The sequence below is a fragment of the Abrus precatorius genome, unplaced genomic scaffold, assembly GCF_003935025.1.
Source record: "Abrus precatorius isolate BTA unplaced genomic scaffold, Abrus_2018 Scaffold8, whole genome shotgun sequence".
In the NCBI taxonomy this organism is placed as follows: domain Eukaryota; kingdom Viridiplantae; phylum Streptophyta; class Magnoliopsida; order Fabales; family Fabaceae; genus Abrus; species Abrus precatorius.
In genome coordinates, this window is record NW_020874428.1 from 31944960 (window position 1) to 31961388 (window position 16429).

The following is a 16429-nucleotide window of genomic DNA, read 5'->3' on the forward strand; positions in this document are numbered from 1 at the left end:
GAAATCGATGCCAGTCCCTTTCTTTATGCTTATTTACTTCACTGCTCAATCACATCATCACTTTCATCCCAGCATTAGCAATGGGCTGTTGAGCTTCTCTGCTAAACTGCAAATATCTACTATACATATATATTCGAAGTTTTTGTTGAATAAAATTAGTTGAAATTTATATGTTGTCAATTGAATTACAATTATTTGATAAAATTAGTTGAAATATATTAAATAATTCAAAAATTATATAATATTATATTAGAATAAAACGAGTAAAGAATGATTTAAAATTTGTACTTGTTAGTTTATTTAAAGAATACAAAGTAAAAACATAATAAAATGATTAATATTTGTAAACTATAAATTGAATGCTACTTAAACAAGTTTTTTAAAAATTAGCTTTTAAATACTATAGTATTTTTTTTCTATTTTATAATTATTAAATAGCTTTATTAGTTTACTGATTAAAAAAATTATGGATATGTATTATCATTTACAATTGGATATTTACTGTGTGAAGTTTGAAAATTAAATATTTGTTAGTGATCAAACATTTAAATTAGATACACTATAAAATCATATTAAAAAAATTAAGTTTAACTCATTCTGAAAAATGAATCAAAAAAATATTCTAATTCTATTTATAATTGAAGTAAAATGTCTTCTAAAACTTATTTCATATGTTATCGACATTATGAGTCGAAAAAATCGTTAGATATTTATAAACTTCAAACAAAAACGTTTTTTTTTTTCCTGCCTTGACATATGTAATTTGACGTTTCGTTTCTTTTAAAACAATATAACCTTTTTAATGTATATTTAAAGACACGTGATCAAAAGTAATAAATAATAAAATTTCGTTGAAAATAATAAAATTAATAATATTTTTATTATATTAAATTGCATGATATTTTATATTTTTGATAAAAAATTATTATAAATAAAATTTCGTAGTCGTTATTTAAATACATGCACCTCTAAAAAATTGTAATATTTTATCAAAGTGTCCTTTGTTTCCTAGTAGATAAGGCAATGTATATTATGCTATCCACTCACGGACTTGGTAATGAAATAAACAATATAACAGAGAAACGATTATATAATAGCTCAGCACAACAAAAAGTAGCACCACGACAAGGATGGTCGATCATATATGTACGTACATGTTTTATTAATTTTCTCCATTCACAGGTTTCCTTGTTGTGGAGTGCACATCCAACTCATATGCTGAATAGTGTCTTAGTGTTCCACCAGATTCTTACTTTCTTTTTTCAAAAACAACTAATCATAATTTATCTGCGATAAAGAGTATCAGTGTATAATCATTTTAATTATCTCACTAATTACTTTTGTTTTTATAGACTACTTCAAATAATTTTCTAACTTATAAGATAAAGTTTATTATTCCTTTTGGTTAAATAACTTAGTACAATTATTAATCAAAATTGTCAAAAATTGGCCAATTAATAGGCACAAAAGAAAAATTATGCATACATTGTCAAATGAAACGAGAAGGAATAAACACTAAAGTACATATTAATGGGGGAAAAGTTTATCAGCTAAGGCGTAATACTATTTGAAAAGGAGAACTTTGTTACATGTTATAATCCTGTAATTAGCTCAACTTGACTTAGTTAGGTAATTAGTGAAGTATTTAGACATTAGGCATGCACACTTACCTTCTCTTCACATAGGTAATTAAAATTAGCAACAGTGCGATGCTCCTTTGACTTCATCAAAACATCTCTATCATAAAGAGAACCCATCATGCAAAACTAGGACGAGGACGAAAGGCATAGGTGGAAGCTGAAGAAAAGAAAAAATGTCTTTTGGCTTTGCATGCAGCACTTCTTCACATGTGCCCCCCAAAGTTTGATGAACTATACATAATAGAAATACATGACAATGCATTTGTATTTACATGTCTTAATATATGGATAAAAAACATTTTAATCAAGTACAACTTTAGATACCTTGCTGCATTGTAATCTCCCCAATCAATGTTTTGTCCCTTTGTATAAAAATTACAAAACTTATGGGGATCCTTTCATCTGACACATATTCACGGGTTTATCTGAATAAATCAAGTGATGCATGGCCCATCTACATAAAAAGCGCAAAGCATGATAACTTGTTTATAATTATGAAAATAATTCTAAACGGATAAAATCAAATTTAATGAATATGTATTCCAACAAGCTTTAGTTTTCATCTGAGGACAAAAATTAAAGCAAAACACATGTTCAAATAAAAAGTCGCTTTGGCCGAGTGGTTAAGGCGTGTGCCTGCTAAGTACATGGGGTTTCCCCGCGAGAGTTCGAATCTCTCAGGCGACGTCATTTTTAATCATTATTGAAGGTAAGTCTATCAACTAGATGAAAGCAAGTTGCTTGATAGTAGTTGTTTTATTTTATATAATTTAAAAGAAAATAGCATTAATGGTGCTCTAAGTAACATTTGAAGATAGATTACAGATCAATTATATCTCAATTAAGAGCAGCATGAAAATTAACAAATTGAATCAAACTACACAGCTTTGGTTGTTGAAACTTGAAAGGAACATTCCATCTTCACCGGGTGGACAGTGTGCTTCACTTACAGACACTAGCCCATTGGGCCTCTCATACATATGATGAATAATTTGATTTTGATTCGTTTGAATTTTACACAACTTGTCTGAACCAAAATATCATACAAAATTAATGATTTTTTTAATATGCTCCTGAACAATACATGGTAAAAAATGTATAAATAAACTAATTTATTCTGCAATTAATAGGAAAATATCACATCTTAAAAAAATCAGTAATATAAAAAGTAAACAATAACTATTTTTTAACAATATCTACTGATTGAATATATTTTTATAAATGTAATAATATAAAAAAGTATTAATTAAGTGTAATCTAGTTAGACAATGTGTGGATCACACAAAGTTGATAAATTTGATAAAAATTAAATTTTTATAAACTTTGCTAATCAAAAGATCTATAAATATAAGAATATCATAATAATAACACATATTTTAATAAATAATTTAATAAAAAATAAATCAAATAATTTTACAAATATTTGTTCATACAAAAACAAGATATACAATACTTTAGTAAAAAATAATTATAATAACAAAATGTAATATATAAATTTAAAATATATTTAATAAACTAATAAGTTAATTTTACTAAAATATATTTATATAAATATAACTTATACTATAACTTTATAAAATGAAATTTATTTTTTTGGATAAATAATTTATGGTGAAATTATTTTATTTTTTTTATTTTACATAACTTTATTTTATAAATTATTTATTATTATTATAATAATAAAAATTTGTATATTAAAGTATTATATAACTTATATTTATATAAATAAATATTGTTCAAATGATCTTATTAAGTTTTGTTTTATGTAAATTTATTTGCTAAGCTATCATTTATTATTATTATTCTTATAAATTATATATTTAACTTTTTGTTGATTAAATGTTGCTAGAATAAGATATTTTTATTTAATTCTTTTTATCTTATTAATGTTTCTTTCCTCATGATACTTTCTCGTCGATTTATTATAGAATAGATTGTCGCGTTATCATAGTTAAATTTTTTACTTAAATACTTTTTTTAAAATAGCTTGAATCTCAATCACCTTTTGCAAGTAGATATTCTTGTCATTCTCTAATTGTGTCCATTTATATCCGCATAGATCACTTTCAAAGGATGGGACCTGGATAATTAATTTCTTAACTTAGATTAATTAAGCATTATATATAATACATTCTGTGGTCCATATTTTTGCTGGACAAGTTAGTTATCGAGTCAAAAGGTGAATTTGTAAAATAACTCTGAATATTATTTCTGTTTATTTAAAAAATAATATTCCTATTGACGAACAGATATATATATATATATATATATATATATATATATATATATATATTGAACCCCCTTTTTTTACTCATGATATGTATAGAGAAAGAAAGAACAGATTGATTTATTTTAAGAGTAACTATTAATTTTTTATTTTGCTTAATGATTTTTTAAATATATGTCAAATTTTAGATAAATTAGCATTTTTTTTTCGCTATTATTTAAGGTTAAATGCTCAAGAAAATAAAAAAAAACTAGTGCACAGCCCTTAACATCAATGGTATCAAGACACTGTAGAAATACAAAGAAAATGGAATCTCATAAGAACAAGTGCAATGCAAAAATTCTCTATGCCTATTTTGTATTTGTTTATATATTTTTTTTTATAAAAATACATGGTACATTAAAACAAAGTTATTAGATAAAATATGACATATTTTTAAAATTTATAAAAAATTTAAAATTTAATTTACCTTTTAATGAATTTTAAATTAATGATTAAATTAGTAACATTTAATTATTATAAAAAAGTTAATACAAAATAAGTTAACTAAAACTTACTTTTATAATAAATAAATCACTTCTCATACATAATGGTCCTATCGGACAAAACCCTTAAACCATCTCATCATAAATACTACTATCTATCTAGTGGATCAAGGTCCATCCACCATCGTATGCATCAATCCGCCGTTGTTGCCGCCGACAACACCATCACCAGATCACCACGGTTGCTATAATGAAATTTAACCTTGTGAGCCCTCCTCTCTATTTTGAAAGTGTATGGAACTTGATCCACCGAGTGATGACTACAAAGAACTTTATTCATGAGTGCTTAATTTTTCATTTTATTAACCACGCCACATAATAGTTTATCCTTTTCATCCTAAGCCTAAGATTAAATAAAAGAAAAGAAACAAGATCAAGGACAATAAAAGGACCCCCAGAAGAAAGCGACACAGACCCAACACAGAGCTATGGTGGCCGCAAGTGTCGTTACCACCACCATTGTTTCTTGATCTTTGGGGATCACGCCTTCGCGGCTTCATTACTCTATCTATACTTTTGTCACGGTTCATCACTTTCCTTCTATTGCCTCCAGAAAATGGTGCCAAAGATGATAGAGGAACTTTGTAGGGTTTTATTTACTACTCAGAGAACATCCCACAACGGAAATCAAAGCTAGGTTTCTAATTTGAAGCGCATAAGAAAGAAGCGAGAGAGGTAGAAAATGAACATAGTGGGCATATTTGGAAAGGGTTCGTTGGCTTGAAATCATATACACTAGTAGTTCTTATAAACCACTAATTAGTAGTGGGAAAAACCTCGGGGGTTTCGGGGTAAGAGCACAGCAAGTTCCGGGAAAAATCACTCAAAACTTCTTTTCTTTCTAGTTTACACTCTGTTTGGCTTCGTTAATAAGGATTGAGGTTGAGTTTTGCTCGTTGATTCGAACACTTTGACAGTTTTTATTTTAAACGCGGTCATGGCCGTTGATGCCATTGCAAACGAGGCAGCCGCCTCTAGTCCTTTTGTTGTTTTTAAAAAACTTTTCATATTTTAAAATTTTAAAATATTTTAAATTAATTGAATTCTTTTGTTAATTCATTGATAAAATTATGTAATTTAAAAATTATTTTTTAGGTGCTTCTAAATATTTAAAAATTAATAAAAACTATTATATATCTTTATACATACATTAGATAAAAATATTTAAAAAGTATATATATAAATATATAATCATTTAAGAGATTCAATTAATTATTTAAAAATTTATAGAAAATAATTTTGTATTTGGTTTGACTATAACTACCATTATAATTAAATATTATCTTTTAAGAATAAAATTTTAGAATATCTTAATTATAAAGCTATGCTAAAAGATTTCGTGCTTTAAAGAAAACACTATAAAAATTAAGAATTCACCTTATATTAAGTTTCTCTAGTAATAATTCACACCGTAGACTTCGTTTACCCAAATTACGCCCGGGCATAAAAAGACAATTTGACCATCACTTAGAGATTATTGTTTGTTAGGCAATGACTTCATTATATTATTTACTTGCAAGAAGGGAGACTCTTGTTATTTAATCTTCGTAATAAGATCAACTAAAAAGAAAATAAAATGGTATATTATGTTGAATTCCGCAACTTTTTTTTGTTTATGTAAATACATGTAAACTGTACAGATTAATTTAGTTCTTATTGCAGAAAATACTTAGAGACTTGAGTTTGTAGGCAACAAATGACTAATATGCTCTATTAAAATTAAAGAAATGAATGAGCATTTTAAATAACGTAGCTTTTTGTTCCCTCGACTTTCTTCTATTTTCTTCGTTTGACTTAAGAAAAAGGGTAAGGGTTGATTCAATGATTTGTACATGCTAGCGTTTTGTGTGTTCTTGGTGACGAGCTAATTACATGTGATCGATTAGTTTTGTTTGTACCCTTATACTGATGGATTTTTCATATGAAAAGTCATAGATAGAAGCATTAAATTTTTATGTACATTACTTAAATGCTCGGAGAATATTTGAACCAAGTCAACTGTTTTTTTAATATGCTATGTTGAAGCACTAATGCAATGCCTGCATGATGAATTTTTGCATTATTATTCCAATTTTGGTTTGACATGCACATTTTTTTCAAGTAAATATGCTTAGCAGCTAATAAATATTCTTATGACAAATAGGGTTTAACTTTTGTTCACATCAAATTGCTTTTTAGGAGAAAGTCGTAAGCATGATCAATGCACGACAACGAAGCCTACATTAAGGATTTCAAATTTCCTTTTTCTGTTTGGCTAAAAGGAATTTATGCTCCGTTTAAAAGCATTGTAATTTGTATGGGTTGGGGTATACCTTTTATTGTATTTGAGTTATTCTTTTGCTGATAAAGAAAAATGAAGCCTATGCTAATTCCGTAGCAACACAGCGTCAAGCGTGGATTCGAGACAACCAAACTTGATTTTGTTAAAAGAAAATAATAAATGGTATTTGATTGGCTTAAACCAAAACTGCTTTTACTTCAAACAGGAAAATTAAAAGTTAAGTTTATAAACTCTAACCCTGTCCAATCCAATGTTTGAAGAACTATTACTCTGTATAAATATAAGAACCTTGTATTGAGGGTTAGAATAGGCCTTGTATGTTTATAGTTTATTTTCGTTTTGCGGATAAAAAAAATTGTAAACTTCTTACCAAGTACAGAATCATAACGTTCCTTCTTACAATTGAATTTGATACACAAGAAATTAACTGATCGTGACTCTTGTCACCTGAGTTGTAAGAGATATACAAAGTTTAAAAGTAAAAAAAATAAAAATATATAGCTGAATAAGTAAATTATATATATACTTGGTAAACATTAGTAGAACTATATTTACATCGTTGACTTATTAATGCCCAGTAACTTGTCTGTGCCGGTGAGTTTATTTTGAGACGCCAGCCTTTCCTGTCTCTTTCCTTATGAACAAATCAAAGTGGTATGAACGTGAGCGAGCAACAAAACTATTCAATTTGACTCTATCTGAATTTGCAATAAATTAATAAAAAGTGCTAATCGATATCTTAACAGCATTGATTAAAAATAAAAAATTTTATTAAAAAAATACACTCATCTTCATAAATTTTAATTAATTTTAGCATAATTTTTAAAAACTTATCATTTGTTGATTCATTAAATTGCTTAGCGATACCCTAAATTAATTAAAAATAATATAGCTTTCATCCTATTTATAAAAAATAAATAATCAGTTCATTAATATTAATAAAAAATAGCTATATATATATATATATCATGTTTTGTATTATATTTTAAAAATATTTATAGTATGAAATAATTAAATTAGTAATTTTATATATAATATAAATAAGCATATCTATTTATATGGATAATAAATGAGTGCTTTGCTAATATAAATTTAATAATAAATAAGAGTATAAAAAAGTTAACAGTTAAAAAATTTAAAATAAATAATTTAGAAACAATATTAATAGGTAGTTTTTTTTTATAAATAAGACGAGAAAATAGTTTCCTGCGATGCTTAAACCTGCATCCAAAAATTTCAGTCTCTCACATTTAAAATGCGTTGACAAACGAAATAAACGCATATTCAAAATTCATTACATGATGAGCTGTTTGTTGTTCTCTCTCAGTCTCACATTTGAAGACACTTCCTACTAATCACGATTCAACTTCTGCTTTTATTTGAATGTTTGGTCAAACTAATCTGCTCAGAATTGAATTTGGTTATGATCAAGAGTCCCCCCAACATTAATTAACCTATTTCTATGGATTAATAAAAACGCGTATGTCTCGTAATTTGAAACCATACCCAATTCTTAATAAATTCATCAATTCATAGTTAAAGTGAGAGATATAGGAGTATTTTTTTCTAATTATAATTACAACATAGGTAACCTTCTTTGCCAATACTTATACTAATAATTATTGAGGAACAAGTAATCTGAATTATAACTGAAATTACCTGTTTGTTTTTATTTCATGAAATCATTTGAAGTAACTTCAGAAAACAAACTATAATTATAATAATATTTTAAAGGCAAAATATATTTTTATATTTATAATTAAAGACACGGAAAATTTTACTGCTCATGAAATTTATATACTAAAAAAGTGAATTGTTTTTATAGATTTTTAAAATTGTAACTTTTCTAAAGCTTAAAACATTTGAACCCTAAAACTGAGATTTTTGCAGAGGCTATTATTTATAAGCCCGGCATTGATTCTTCAGGTCTCCACGCGTTGATTCGTCAGGATCTTTTCAGTTTTCGCTATACAGATTTGGCCACTGTAAAAATGAAGAGGTAAAACATAAAAACTTAATGTTAAAGGGTAAGGCCAAAGGTGAGTATGTATACGTGTGTTAAGTTGAAGGGATATATGGAAGGAGATGTAATTAATTAAAATGTTAGAGCTTTTCATTTTAAATTTAGAGAGCTATATGTGTACAATTCATGAAGCAAAAATAAATATGATTAAATTTTATGATAAATTGTTTTTATTATAAAAAAATTAAAATATTTATCTGAAATAAATTAAAAAAAAAACACTTTCCTTTTCTTTCCATTTAAAACTCTTCGTCTCAAACATGTTCTAAAGTTAACTACTTTTAAATTTGAGAGGTAAATACTTTTTACAAAAGGTAAACTATTAGCTTAAATAAATCATATCAATCTTCTTATTTTTTACCAAACCTTATCAAGGTATCAAAAAGAAAAAGGTAAAAGAGTAATGCACCTCTATATTATGTCACACGTCAACAAAAGATGTAGTAGTCGCCAGCACTCGTCATGATTTTTGTTACATTGAATGCTGATATATATACGCAAATACAACGAATTTGCAAACTTAAGATTTTAATTATAGATGTCAAGGTAGAGAGAGTTTAGCAACTCTCAAAATTAATTTAAATCCAAGCATATAAGTTTATATTATTTTTCAATTAATTTTAACTTAAACATATTTTGTTTATATCATATTGTTGGTATAAATTTATAAAGTCTATATTAGTATTCAATTTTTGTTGAAAAAAACTATACTAACATAGGTAATCTAAAAATAAATTGTTTGTAAATAGTTTTTTAGTACTGTTTAGCAATTTATATGAGAATTTTCCCGCGGGAACTGTGTATAACCTAACATCATTTGATTGAATTTCACGGTTGATTAGAGCTGCTTGCTTTTCAGTTGTAATACAACGTTAGAATTCACTAATTAGCAAAATTATAAAAAGAAGGCGATGATGTGCATTTTGAAGATCGAGTAGGTAAGCAGTAATCCAAACATTGTATCGACACTACGTTTTTGAAACGACGAAGTGCGCAAAAGAAGTCACGATGGTAGAATTAATCAACCATGTGAGTATCAATTTTCACCCATAATTTTAATATTTTTTGGTCTTGATTCTTTATTTCTTTTTGCGTAAACGGTGCTTCAGATCTGATTGCAATTAGGAAAAAGTTATGCGACTTGGTTTCATCTTTGGTGTGATCAATATGATGTTAGGCAGCAAAAGTAGTTAAAGCTGTCGTTAAGAGTAAGAAAAATGAGTAAAACTTGTCAGGTACAGTTACCAATCAACCTTAATTATCACCTTAATAATCATAGAGAAACGCAGACCCAATCCAAAGTATTTACTTTTGGTCTTGATAACCAGTATTTGAAAGGTATTAATTAAAATAAATAATTTTTAATTAAAAATGATAGTTGAATTATATTAAAAAGGCACGATTTTCCAGTGCCACAGTGACCCGCTTTCATCAGCATGTCGCTAGCGAGTTGTAGCAGTCCAACAAATCATTGCGCTGCCCATTTATCTTTGACTGTTTTCTTTTGGGAGTGTTAAATAAGGTGCAAACCCTCCTGCATGTCCTTTAAGCTTGTATTGCAGATGCAGTTCTATTCCCACTAATGGCTCGAGTACAACAATGCAAAATAGAAGAGATTAATTGCCTTTTTCTTTTTAACATATTGCTAATTAATTCTGCAGTACAGTGGTCAAAATTACGTGCTTCCATTTCATATGACTAATGTATTCAAAAGACTAATGCGTTCTAGAATATTTTCCCTCCCTTAAACTCTTAATATTCCAAAGTCTTATACTATTATATTAGCTATATATATAGCCTCTTGATACAAAAGGGTTCCAGCCGACTGAAAGTTAGATATCAGTATTATTCTAATTGTACCACCTTTGAACAACTATTTAAAACTAAACCAATGTAAGGAAAATGGATGAATGATATGATTTAAATTATGATTTGGTAGGAGTAGAATATGATGAAGAATCTTTATCCTTAATATTATTTGATGACGAGTATAAGGCACAGCTCCTACGTTATCCTCAGCATCCACCCACAGATTTTGCAAAAGCAGCCATTACTTTTGTTGAAACTACCATGCTTCCTTTCGATCTTTTACATATATTATATGCTTGTCCAGATATTTTGGTCAGCAACTTGCGAGTTGTTCAGAGCAAAACCTCCTAACTCCTTTGAATCACTAATGGCAATTATCACGTTCACAATAAACATGTTTCGCCACGGAGGCTGGCATTATCAAACGTATTAGTTAATAATAACATTCTTTATTTTAATTTATGAACAAAAAATAAATAATCCTATTATTTCAGACCAGTTCTTTAACACAACCTCATTATTCATAACGCAACGATTTGAGAGAAATACGTAAGAATTATTGCTTTTAGCAACCAAAAAAAAAAAGAAAAGATAAAGACCTAATCTTAATCAGAAATGGTAAAAGATGGTCATTCACTCTATTTTGAGCTAGTCCAATTCGAGGTCCTGACTTCATCATATTAGGCAATTTTTTTATCAGGTTTAATTTTAATTAATTAAATGTAACAATCTTACTAAATGAAGAAAAAATGTAACAGCCACGGTATTGCATTATGTAACAGCCAAATTAATCAACCAAATATTATCCTATGAGAAAAAAAAATGAAGAACTACTCAAGTAATTAAAAAGAAAACAAAGTCCAACGCCTTATTTGAATTAAATTTAGCAGCCCGATCAGATAAAAAAGACTCATTCATAGAAAATAACTCTATTAGGCAGCATCATGTAAGAAGCCACGGTATTGCAGAAAATGTTGACCACTTAATATTAACTGGTATATTATCAAGAAAGAAAAGAAGGAGGAGCTCTATGAGTTTGTCCCTTCTGTTCTTTTAGCACAGACGATATACATATTACACTAATTATGTATCGTTTATCTTTAATTAAATATTCGGTAATTTTGCCCTGAACATATATTTTCCGATTCAATTCTCTGACCACGCATGCCCTCTTATAATAATTTAAAAATACCAGTAGATAATGTTAAGGCTGAATGCCTAAATATGTTGACAACCAGCTACTCTAACGTGGAAAATTTTCGCAGATAGTACCCAACTGTTTGTCATTTTGATGAATAATGATTAACGAAGTTGAATAAAATATTCACCATCATGCAAGTTTTAAAACCCACATAATTTGCCGAAGCTCATTGTCAAATCCACCTTGCAATGTCATTTGCTTATCTTCACATATTATATAATTTGTCCTTCATTATTTTGTCTTGTTCATATTTTTGGCAAATCAAACAGATTAAGAAAATATCAACATTGTTGTGCTGTTTGGTTTCGTGTGGACGGGTTGTCGGACTCATTGATATTATTCGATCTGAGCTAAAATATATGGTTGAATAATTTTAAATCTTTTTATATTTTTAAGATAATAAATATATAACTTTTTAATTAATATTTACTTTATAAAATGTTAAAAAATAAATATAAAATATAAAAAATCTCATATCTGATTTCCTTCCTCTTGCGCACTATGGTGAAGTTGGTGGCATTCTGTCATGCTATCTGGTATAATTGATATTCCCTAGCCTAGCTTGTATATACGAGGACCACATAATTTGACAACTTTCTTTCAGTGTTAGAGAAAGCCTGTTTGCTCTTCAAAAATTAATCACGCTGTAACAATTTTGCAGTTAATCAAGATCATAATGATAATATATATATATTGTTCACATAAATAAAGTATAAACTAAGTTAACATTTGAAATCCGATGGCTTATTATTTTTTAATCCAATGATTAATTTATTCGCCATTTAATACCTAGCCCGTAGTCAAAATGATGCAAAGATATCCAGTTCCTAATGAAGTTTTTAATTAGTTGATCTTTTAATATTTCAACATCGTTGCCGTTTCCTACGACCATGCATGTTGCATTGATTATTTATTTTAGAGTTGTTGATAATCTAACTGGTTAAAAATTAATACACACTCATTTTTTTAATTGTAGATTACGGTAAAATGTATTTGAAAGTTATAAAAATAAGGGTATTATTATGTTTTTATTATTTTAATGTATGCATAAAACATAATAAAAATTTAATAAATAACAAAATTTTCTAACAATCATAACATTTAATGTTATTAATCTATATTAGATATTGTAATATCTTCTGATTTTAATAATAATTTATTTATTATATATTCTTAAACACATTTTCATATTTAAAAAAATCCTTATTCAAAGACTTAAAAATACTAGTTAATATTTTTTTTATAATTATCATCTTAAAAAAAGAAAAGTAAAAATAATCCACCAACTGGGACTTGATCATCCACAATACTATATTTGGAATATCCTCGGTTCATAAATCTTTCATGTGCCGCAAACTACAAAATAAATAAATAAATTATTAACATTAATTTTTTTAAGTAATTAAAAATAATTTATATTAAAATATAATAAGTAATTATTGTTAAAAAAACGTTTTATATAATGAGGGTGGCTTTCCTGCTGTCCTGCACTCTTGCTTAATAAATTACTATCATAGAGAATTAGCAAGTGGACACATTTACGTGTCGTTTGGTCAAACCACTGAGCTGTACTCGCTTTCGTTGCCAGATCTTTCAACAAAACCGTAGTTGGTAATTGTCCCAATAATTGAACTAGTCTTTCGATTCTTCGGGGAACAAAAATCACCATTCTATAGACAATTCAAAATCAATAAGGAAATTCAATAAATAAATAAGGAAAAAAAGAAGAAAAAAAAAAACTCAAGCATGTTTTCCATGCAAGAACGATTACAATTGTACCCCCTCCTCCTTTTCATATTTTCTGTCTTTTATTGGCTGAAAGGCTTGTTACACTTAGCCTAGCACTAGTATTTGGCACACTATGTGACAATTCTTCACGAAATATCTATTTACACTGTGATCTCTGTGTCAATTAAGCCACGCTTCCTTGCGTTTATGATGCAATGCTATCAGGCGAGTTTGACCCACTTCTTCTACCATTTTGGTGTTCATCATTCTGTGGCTTTGGCGCCTTAAGTGGATGTGGCCTATGCCCATTGTGGCGATGGTGATTTCGGTGATGTTGACCATTTTCCCTCTTTCTCTCCCTAGGTGCTTCACTTTCATTTGCATCTTTATGCATTTCACTGTTATCATGATGCTTATGGGCATTAGTGTGATGATGGCTACGGTGATGGTGACCATTTTCCCTTTTCCTCTCCTTTGGTGTTTCACTCTCTTTCACTCCATTATCAGTTGGAACCGTGTAAACAAAGGGTCCAATGGGAATGTCATCAAAATCCTTAAGAGGCTCAAGAATCTTAACCACTGTGGTCATTGAGGGTCTACTCCTTGGCCTGTGGCTTAGACATTGATAAGCCAATGCAGCTGCTTTTCTTGCCCCCATCTCAGAATATTGACCTTCAAGCCTTGGATCCATTATTCTACCAAGTTTCCGCGGATCATTCAAGACGGGCCTGGCCCATTCCACCAGGTTATGTTCTCTAGGTGGGCGCCCCTTGTCCACTGACCTTCTACCTGTTAGAAGCTCTAAGAGGACAACTCCAAAACTATACACATCACTCATTGCTGTCAAGTGTCCTATATGGAAAAAAATATATACATACATGTTAAAACTAAGTTGGCAATGAATAATTAATTATATAGAATTCAAGTTAATCGCTAGCCATTCTTTTGCATTGGTGAATTTAATTAACAATTAACTACCTGTCATAATGTATTCTGGGGCCGCGTAGCCTTGGGTGCCCATGACCCTTGTTGAAACATGTGTGTCATCTCCTTCAGGGCCATCTTTTGCCAAGCCAAAATCTGAGAGCTTTGCATTATAATCCTGACGGAAGGAACAAAAAAGCAGTGAGTTAAAATAATTGATGAAGGAGATCCAAATTGAACATTAGAGGATGAAAGATAATGTGAGATACTTACAGAATCCAACAAGATGTTGGAAGCTTTGAAATCTCTATAGATGACTGGTTTCTTAGCTTCATGTAAAAAGGCTAGACCCTTTGCAGCTCCAACAGCAATTTTCATTCTTGTTGACCATGGTAACGATGCCGAGTATCCTTCAATTCCCAACGAAAAAAGAAGTTTAATAGTTGAACTTATTGCAAAGTGAACTAATAAGATGACATAAGAGAAATCTTACTTCTAAATAGCTGATTCTCTAAGCTTCCTCGTGGTAAATATTCATACACCAGAAGCCTGTGTTCTTCTTCACAGCAATATCCAATCAACTTGACAAGATGTGGATGCCTTAGTTGACCCAGAAACACAACTTCAGTCTGTGGTCAGAAAACCAAAAGAAAAGCATAAGTACAAAAAGGATTCATAATACTTGCTAATTAAAGAACCGAAAAGAAATAAATAATTGTAATTAATTAAACCTTGGTGACACATTCTTGATGAAAATCGAAAAGGGTACTCACCAACCACTCTTTATGGCCCTGAGAACCATCCAAGTCCAAGAGCTTAACAGCAACAGGTTGAGCCTCGAGACCTGGCCTAACCTTGTCATCGATGAACCCCTTATGCACAGGTCCGAACCCTCCTTCTCCGAGAAAGTTACTCGAAGAGAAGCTCTGCGTGATGATCTTGAGCTCAGCAAGTGTGAAAACATGGAGGTTAGACCCTGCTAGAGAAACCGACAGATCCTCAGAAAACGTGGAACTTGGATAACTCAAATCCGTGATAGAGACCCTGTTGGAAGAAGAACCACCCTTTGTAGCCACGACCTTGGTGGGCTTTGGTGAGGGTGACACGTATTCACCCTTATAACAACTAGGGAAGATCGATCTCAGTGTGATTTTCATGACAGTTTATCTGTGACGATAACACAATGAACTATCTACAATCTCATAAAATGCTCTAATCTGCTACAAAAAATGCTTCTATATAAATGTTTGAGGAGGCTCTGGAGCAAGAAGAGAATGTATATATAAGAGTGAGAAGCTCCTTTTTCTAGCCCTGTGTTGAATTTTTCACCTGCTTTATATTTGATTAGTTGTCTAGGTCCTCTAATACATGGAATTATTCTACTCTGTTTACATATATATAGAAAGGGTGGTGGTGGTTGTTTGGCGAGGATGAAAAGACCAAAGATTTAAACCGAATTAATTATGTTTATATTTGATGAATGGGGAGAGGAGTAAATTGACGCAGCTACCCCCTCCTTGACTTTGCAACTTTTTATGGTGATAAATTTGGAAAAGCAACTCTGGCTTCGGGAATGCTTTATACACACCACCTTCCAGAATGCTTCCTTTCATTTTCTATCCATTACACATTTAAATATTCCTCATTATTACATAATGATTTACCTTTTAATTTAAATTATCTTTCCTTTTGCAAAATTAATAATTTATTAAATCTGATATAATAAAAAGTTAGATAATACTTTTTTATAAAATTCAAAATATCACTTATTCTCTTAAATCTTGTAATCTTAAGCGTACAAAAATTGATGAGAGTAATTATCTCTAACCAGATGTAGCATTTTGCATCCCCTGCTACTTCTATTATTTTTCTCCTCGATTTTCGCTGACTTTATTTTTCCATCAACATTGTTGTTTGTTATCTAAAACTTCACGAGTGCAAACGAAGCACGTCAAAATAACAAGCAAATTCAGGCCCCAGCTGCTTCGCTATACAGTAGACACAGAGGGGTTTCTTGTCATTTATATTTCTTAATTTTTAAAATTAAATAC

The 16429-nt window shown here is 29.3% G+C and overlaps 1 protein-coding gene and 1 non-coding gene across 2 annotated transcripts; one reads left to right on the forward strand and one right to left on the reverse strand.

Annotated features, from left to right (window-relative positions):
- The first annotated feature begins 2245 nt into the window (after positions 1 to 2245).
- TRNAS-GCU lies at positions 2246 to 2327 on the forward strand. The gene has a single exon. It is a non-coding gene; the product is annotated as a tRNA-Ser (tRNA).
- Positions 2328 to 13156: 10829 nt separating this feature from the next.
- Positions 13157 to 15819, reverse strand: LOC113845802 (serine/threonine-protein kinase RIPK-like). Its single transcript, XM_027473382.1, has 5 exons — positions 15152 to 15819; positions 14872 to 15007; positions 14652 to 14788; positions 14433 to 14556; positions 13157 to 14306 (listed from the first exon to the last, which is right to left on the reverse strand). Exons 1-5 carry the CDS (start codon positions 15533 to 15535, stop codon positions 13660 to 13662), a joined length of 1428 nt encoding a protein of 475 aa, XP_027329183.1. The 5' UTR covers positions 15536 to 15819; the 3' UTR covers positions 13157 to 13659.
- Positions 15820 to 16429: the final 610 nt, after the last annotated feature.